This window comes from Nicotiana sylvestris, chromosome 6, assembly GCF_000393655.2.
Source record: "Nicotiana sylvestris chromosome 6, ASM39365v2, whole genome shotgun sequence".
Classification (NCBI taxonomy): Eukaryota; Viridiplantae; Streptophyta; class Magnoliopsida; order Solanales; family Solanaceae; genus Nicotiana; species Nicotiana sylvestris.
Genome location: NC_091062.1, coordinates 44,318,904 through 44,326,801, shown reverse-complemented (window position 1 = coordinate 44,326,801; position 7,898 = coordinate 44,318,904). Strand labels below are relative to the sequence as shown.

General features: G+C 33.3%; 1 protein-coding gene and 1 long non-coding RNA gene across 4 annotated transcripts; one reads left to right on the top strand and one right to left on the bottom strand.

The window, feature by feature from the left end:
- The first annotated feature begins 819 nt into the window (after positions 1–819).
- LOC104222260 (protein translation factor SUI1 homolog) lies at positions 820–3,566 on the top strand. 2 transcript variants are annotated; one of them, XM_009773468.2, is made up of 5 exons: positions 820–1,010; positions 2,168–2,269; positions 2,533–2,738; positions 2,829–2,882; positions 3,369–3,566. In XM_009773468.2, exons 2-5 carry the CDS (start codon positions 2,233–2,235, stop codon positions 3,411–3,413), a joined length of 342 nt encoding a protein of 113 aa, XP_009771770.1. In that variant the 5' UTR covers positions 820–1,010; positions 2,168–2,232; the 3' UTR covers positions 3,414–3,566. The 2 variants fall into 2 exon arrangements, with proteins under 2 accessions (XP_009771770.1, XP_009771771.1); XM_009773469.2 differs by having other exon boundaries at positions 823–1,010; positions 2,129–2,269.
- A 1,925-nt stretch (positions 3,567–5,491) lies between these two features.
- On the bottom strand, positions 5,492–7,107 carry LOC104222259 (uncharacterized). 2 transcript variants are annotated; one of them, XR_709908.2, is made up of 4 exons: positions 6,975–7,107; positions 6,700–6,772; positions 6,525–6,599; positions 5,492–5,798 (listed from the first exon to the last, which is right to left on the bottom strand). It is a non-coding gene; the product is annotated as an uncharacterized lncRNA (long non-coding RNA). The 2 variants fall into 2 exon arrangements; XR_709907.2 differs by having other exon boundaries at positions 6,525–6,772.
- Positions 7,108–7,898: the final 791 nt, after the last annotated feature.

Genomic DNA, 7,898 nt, shown 5'->3' with positions numbered 1-7,898 from the left:
CACCTAATCCAAACAAAAAATGATTTTTGAAAACCCAAATTCGAATTCAAAGTTTTTTAATGGTTGTCAATGGTGGAATTGCTGCTCTCTTTTCCTCCTCTTATATTACTGAAATTTGGGATTGAGAGATAAATAGAGACGTAGAGAAAATTCTCAATTCTTTGCAACAACATACAATCCAATACAAACAATATCTTTTGAAAATCCAAATTTGAATTCAAATCTTCAAAGCTTTTTAATGATTTTCAATGGTGGAGGAGTTGCAAATTTTTGCTGGTGTCAGAAGAAAAAATCGTGGGTAATTGAAGGGGAAAGCGTGGAGATTTGGAGAGAGAAACTTGGGGGAGTGAGAATATACGGTTGAGTAAAATTAGGAGACTAATTAATACCATTAAAATCCTAAAATGGTACATAAATGGTAATTAGCAGGGGCGGATTTAGGGGGGCGCAAGAATTACACTGTATATATAAGGCAAAATCTATTTTTTACCTCTATATATTAAGTTTTGAACCCCTTAATACAATCCAAAAGTGTAATTTAATGGTCAAGGGGTTCAAAATCTACATAAGGTTATGGGTTCAATTTCCACTAGCTACAATTTTTTTTTTAAATCCTTTTCGTGGAGAAATATTTTTTATTCAAGCCCTATAAGTGAAACAAAATCTTAACTTAACCCTTCTTTTAATAAAATAATGGGTCTTACGCTCGAAAAATCCAAAACGAATATAATTTGGGGGGTGGGGGTGGGGGGGGGGGGAGGGGGAACAACTCGGAGTTGGTGAAAGTTAATAAGGGCGCACAGGAGTATGCTGCTCCGAGACGCAGCCTATAGTAGCTCCGCTTACGTTTCATTATTTGCGACCGACCTAACATATATTCTATCGATCGTTTCACATCGAAACCACATTCTATTCTTCTTGGTCTTGACTTTGCTCTCTCTCTCTCTCTCTCGGAATTTTGGGTCTACTCTAATCATCCTCATCTCTCCACTCCTTAACCTTCAGATCAGGTAATCTTCTTTACTCCTTTTTTTTTTAAATTGATTTTAATTCTGACAATAATATTCGAGTCAGTTTGCACGAACCTCTTTTAATCCATCTCGTAAGTAGAAGTTTCAAATAAGCATGCCCACCTAGATTGAAGTGATGTAAGTATTCAATTTGGATTTCCGGATTATTTTTATGGCTCAATGTTGGTGGAAGGGCGGGGGTTTGGTAATTTAATATCGCCTGATCCATTTTGATTTTGTGTTTCTTTGTTGAGTACTTTATCGAAGAAATTTAGATTTTTATTTGAAGAACTCGGAATTTTAGTTTACATTTTCTTCATTATATTGTTTTCCGCTGATTTTCTTGGCCTAATTTTAGTTGTTTGATTTGTTTCTTGCCTTTGATTGTTGTCTTTGTTATGAATTATTGGTGTTTAGACGGATTTTGCAATCCTATTAGTGCTAAAAGGTTCATCTTTATCACTAATTGGTGTTTCAGTTATTTTGGTTGCTCTATCCTTATTCCTTTTACACAATAACCCTACAAATCCAATTCTACTTGTTCCAATTTTGATTTCTCTTATCCTTTACCTCTTGCTGTAATTCATACAAGAGAGAATAGATTTTTTAGGTGATTATCAACAAAAAGGTTTTTTCCTTTAGATGACACAATTTTTATCATTGAAGGTTTGGACTTTTGATATAGGGATCAATGCACTTTTGATCCTCACTTATTGGTAACTTTAAATTTTAGTTCTTTTGGTATTTCACTAAGCATATTTAACCTTGAACTAATTAAAATTTGTGTTTTTGGTTTTACATAGGAAATATGTTAATCTAGATTATTTACATAGCCCACAAATATTAATTAACAGTACAAAATTTAACATATCGTATGGGCAGCTATATGGTATAACAGTTGTTAATTTATTAACTTTGTGAAGATTCACACGCAGAAGGGTCAAAAGTGTACATTTAAATTAATTGAAGGTTAAATGTGCTTAACCAAGCATCACAAGGACCAAAATAAGAACTTGTCGACATTTTAGGGACAAAAAACGCAAGTTTCCCTTTCATATATTGATCTTGATTTTTCTTGCATCGTTGTTTTACACATACCCCATGTGTTATGCTTGCAGATGGCTGTACTAACTGCTGAAGGGTTCTCTTTTTGCTAGGTCTGAGCATCTAAGTTTGAAGAGTTGCGCGTGCTCTTGTTACCCTTTTTCTTCAGCCAAGTTTCATGTCTGATCTCGACCTCCAAGTTCCTAATGCTTTTGGTATGCAACTTCTTCAATTTACATTCCTATTTGGTTCAATTTGGTGGATTTCTCTGTCTTGCGATCTTTTTTATTCAATAACTTGAACTTTTGAATAATCAGAAGAAAATGACTAAAAAATTTTAATCGTGCAAGTAAGCACTTGTACAGAAGAGGTTATATTTTATGTGTAAAAATGATGAGCCTGCTAGTTAGGAGGAGCTGTATTGTTCAAGTTATGCTTTATAATTGGTAATATTGTGGTACTTTGCTGTCTGCCTCAGATCCCTTTGCTGAGGCAAATGCTGATAACTCTGGTGCGGGGACAAAAGATTATGTGCACATCCGTATACAACAAAGGAACGGTAGGAAAAGCCTGACAACTGTGCAGGGTTTGAAGAAAGAATTCAGCTACAATAAAATTCTGAAGGATCTCAAGAAAGAATTTTGCTGCAACGGCACTGTTGTCCAGGATCCAGAATTGGGGCAGGTTTGTGTTAATGGATATTGATCTCTATGTCGTCTCAGAGAAAAAATATGGTGATCATGACTAATGTAAATGTATTTTCCGTCTTTGAAGGTTATTCAACTTCAGGGTGATCAGCGAAAGAATGTTTCAACATTTCTTGTCCAGGTAATTATTTTTCACATCAACCAGCAGCTATTTTCTGTTCTTCAAAATTATACCTGTGATGAGAGGGTACATAGAAAAAGCATGTTATCCGTCTACCTGTATCGGACATATGTTTGACTTCACCTTTTATATAATACTCGATAAGCATCCTCTGTTCTTGCTGCATTATGGGGCCTTTTTTTCCTTTAGGAACTGAAATTAGTTTTGAGTAGCTAGTTGAGTTTGATAACCACTAATAGGTGCCCTATTATTTTGAATGCGGGAGAATTTCTTTTCCCGGTCTTCCAGTCTTGGGAGTCTTTTTGTTATTGTGATTATTTCTGAAAATCTCCGAATCCCAAGTCGGAATAAAGAAACAACTTTCACACCATCACTGATACGTTTTCTAGCTTGATTGAATTTACAGTTTGATTTTATTTGGTTGTTGATAGTATTTATGTAGTTTATAATAAAGCTGATTTGTGAATCTTTGGTTTTCGGGAACAGGTTGGAATAGTGAAGAAAGAGCACATCAAGATTCATGGTTTCTGATTGCCATCATCAATCACTGCGCAGTTACTATACTTGTGTTTGTTCCAAATAATGCCTGCTATGAACTAAGTTGTTGTAAACAGTAAACTTGCTAATGTTGGCTTTCTGCTGGTTTGATTTAAGTAATGTATTTGTTCTTGCTTTTCTGCATAATGGTTCTGTGTTATGCTATATTTTCAAGCCAGAGGGGGATTTGATCCCTCGACCTGGTTAATGAAGGTGCATGCGGCAATGAGTGCAATGAAGTAGTCTCCTGTGTATGGGTTCTCACAAACATATTTTAAGTATTATATTTCAGAGAAGTTGCACTGCAATACATAATATGGGGAGGGGTGCATGAGTTTACGCGAATCCATACCCTTTCATGTAAATCCGCCCATGGTTAGGGACTGGTTCCGCCAGCTTAAGGGCTTCTATGATGTCCTCAGTGTGTGTATGTTGATTGGAGACTTCCATAACAGACTTAATCTGCCTTTTTAAAGTATGCTTTAATAAGATGATCTAATTCTCGGCCTTCTATAGGTTTCCGACATGCTCGAAGCACTTCGGAACCTTCCGGATCCTTCTAATAAAGCTCCTAGATGCCCCGGGCTCACCTTGGCACGTTTGGCCAATCCGCCATGGATCCGTCTGCTAACTTTCGTGCACTGTGGGCAGTGTATTTGGACGTTTTGGGCGTCAAGCGTATCTTTTGTTTTCAAGAATCAACTAACTTATAGTTTAGATGGTCTTATCGTAAGTTGTATTTTAGGTACATAATTTTTGCTTTTGCTAGTTAAAAGAATGTCAAGCAATATACTTGACCCTGGGAAAAACAGATGAATGGTTATTTTGTATAAAAATTGTGGAATATAAAAGGTGTATCCGTGATTAAATATTATTGTAGAGACGTTAGAATAATTTGCTCTCTCCATAGGTCTCCTCCGACCATTGTCAGGAATCATTCACATGGAATTTCAACTTATTACTAGTTAATCAATCCGCGCGAAGCGCGGTGAAACATCTCTTTTTATAGATTTAAGTATAAAAGAGTTTATAAAATGAAATAAATTACATGATATAAGTCATATAGCAATTATGTCAGTTTTAAGCAAGTCGAAGAAAGATGCAAACAAAAATCACAAATCAAATGCCTAAGGAAAAAAATAAAAAGCAGAAAGAATATAAACAAAAAAAAAAAAGCACTACCTATATTTTTTGTAGTTTTATAAGACACAGTTTTGAATACTAAGACAAAGTTCTGATCAAGACCTTTCACTTAGAAAAAAAATATTCTATGCAAACTCTTGCCTTTCCTTCCTAGTTAAATTTTGTTCATAAATAACATTCATTATTGTAACTAATAATATTTATTACTATAATAATTTGAAGTAAATGTTGATCATAATTAGAGACTTGTAGTATTTATTATTTAAATATTACATTATTACTCCTATGTATTTATTAGTAATAGTAAGCAAAAAAGAGAAGAAAATAAATACAATAGATAAGTGCCATGCCACGTTCTATTCCATCATCCTTTTACCCTCTTGAGTCTTCTTAGTGATTACTAATTACATCCTTTGTTAGGTATTTCATTAGTTATTTTTTTTGGTTAACTGAATAGAACATCAATATAGAGATTTGAGCGCTTGTAAAAAACTTCATCGGATTACTTTGCCTTAAGTTGACCTTCTAAAACATCTCAAGAAGTCCATATTGCTTTTCATTAATTAAAACATTAACATTTATTAAATTTTTGATTAAATGTTTTCTTACGTTATTTTCTATTCTCAAGTGCTTTTCAGACACAACTCCTAATTTAATCTTTTTCTCTAATTTTTCCTATATCTAATTTTAAGAATTCCAAAAATGCAATTTGTGGTACTTTTTTTATTCATAGCAAATGTCATTTACATTTCTTTTCTTAAGTAGAGAATTACCACATTTAAGCTTCTAATTCAGCCTGCACTAAGAGCCACAGCTTTTCGAGAAAACAAAAACGCATATACACTCATTATGGTGGCTCAATCTTCCTAATATATATAAACAATTCAAGCAAAATTAATGAATTATCATAATCTTTTAATCGACCCTTTTTTCGATTGGTTTAAGAGATATGGGAGAACTTTATTCAACAACAAAAAAAACAATTCAAATATGTGCAATAATGGAGTAGAAATAACACTCTCTTTTCTTATTCACAACGAACTCCAGCATAAACCCCCAACTTCTTTACAATAATTTGCAGCTTTACTTCAGCATCACAATAGCAAAAACGTCCATCTGTAGCAGCATTTTTATTGCTTCCATGGGAATATAGGAGAAGAAGGGAGAGACAATGAATAGCAACTTCTTCTACACCAATGGGACTTCTCTTGACTAATTCCTAATAAATGGCATGACCTAATCACCAAAAGATATCCACATACATTAATACAACCCTTATCAGGTAAATAAAATATAGCAATGTCAAACAAAAGCTCACAAGAAAAAATAAATAACCTACATTGTTGAAATTTCCTGTATCCTGTGGCATGTGGGTGTAGAAAAAATAGCCATTAATATAGGAAAAAATAATTCCAACTAAAGCTGTATTTGGTTAGTAACTAAATTAATCAAGAGTAAGATTGTTATGGTGTCCCATTTTAATCTATCATGTCAAATATAGAGCCTCTCACAATTTCTATATACAATAATTATCTCTGCCTTACCATAAAAGAAATAAGTTATTACATAGGCAAATGACTACATATCTTGAATAGTAGCTTCATGTCATACTCGAGTTCCAAACAACTTTTTGCATCAAATATAGAACTCGCGAACTTGTATGATTAAAAAAATCTAAGACATTATATTTTCAATCTTTCATTTCAAAGTAGTTTGGCTTCTAATGCAACTGCGCATTCTTGCCAACAAAGTCATAACTGCTTCTTGTGTTCATATCAAAGCTAGTGAAAGCTTATTCAAGTTTAATATTCTATCTATGAATAATATCTTTAACAAATTTTATACACTTGTTTTTTCCTATGTATATTAAGTACACGTATAAAGATATAGCTAGCTAGTTTTACTCTTATTGTAAAAGTTAAATTTACTATTTTAAAATTTGATTAAAGAAGGTAACCAAACCTTGTAAGAGAACGTCCCAAAAGTCAATCATGTCATAGCTACAGTACAAAATGATAGTCGAGTAACTCTCAGAAGCTACAGAAAAATACAAAAATTCGATCACTATGTCGGACCATACAGTCAAAAGAAACATAGACCAAATATAAATAGAAGTGTCGCACAAAGAAGAACTAACATGGAAATCGAGTAAAGCCGGAAATGATGAAGAGGACACATGAAAAATGGGCGAAGATGCAAAGGGTACACAACTGATCATCAGAAAATCAATTTGAGTAAAAGGAAAATAAAATAGTAATTATTAAACATACCAAAGAAAATGAAGCACACTGATAATTACCCAAACGAATCTAAAATCCAACAGAAATTGAATATACTGGAAATAAATATACATGAAATACCAACAAAATAAATTTCAAAAGACAGAAAGAGGATATTTAGCTTGATGATTACCTGTGGAGAGAGGAGGAAGAAGAGAGAAAGTGATAAGGAAAAAGGAAATTCACCTGGGAAAGAAATGGAGGAAGAGAATTAATGGAGGCCTAATTAAGAGAATTAAAGGAAGCAATGGTTTTTTGGGGGGGAGAAGAAGTGACTGTTGAATTTTCTATAATGAAACATTTTTTTAAATAATTTTAAAAAGGAGAAAAGGCAAAAAATTGACAAAATAGATAAATAGGAATGCTAGCCATAGAGGCATGCCACATCACCTTATCTATCTATATATATATATATATATATATATATATATAGATGGAATATTTACCTCCTATAACAAATATTAACACCTTATTTATTTTAAATAAATACCATTTAAAAAATTATATTCTATAGATACCTTTTAAGGTTTATAGTAAAATATTTAATTTTGGTTACTTCCTAGCCCTAAGCCACTAAATACGCTAATCAGTTACAATATTTTCTTTCTCTCTCTACTTTGATACATCTCATTCTCTTCCCCCATCCCATTACATTAAAATTTTCGATACTCTTCCTCTTCTCTGTCTAGTTCGCTTGCGAATTCTATCCTCCATTGTAGTAGGAGAATTGTTAGCAAGAAGTCGATAGCCTCCATTAATTGATTCCTCGATATCCTCAATTAGTTGATTCCTTCTCTGCTACGGAGGTAACCAATATACCTGGATTGGTCTCCAAACCAGCCAATTTCGTTAAGAGGCAAGAAAGCAACAGAGGAAAACACCTGAAGAGCATATCACTATATATATGAGTAGAAGACTAGATGATAGGATTACGCAATTACTGAGAGTATATTTTTACTGTTTAACTTTGTAGATTTCTAACTACCCCCATTTTTTTTTGGATCCATTCTATTAGGATTGAGTAGCAAGTGTCGGATCCTCCATTAATTGATTCCTT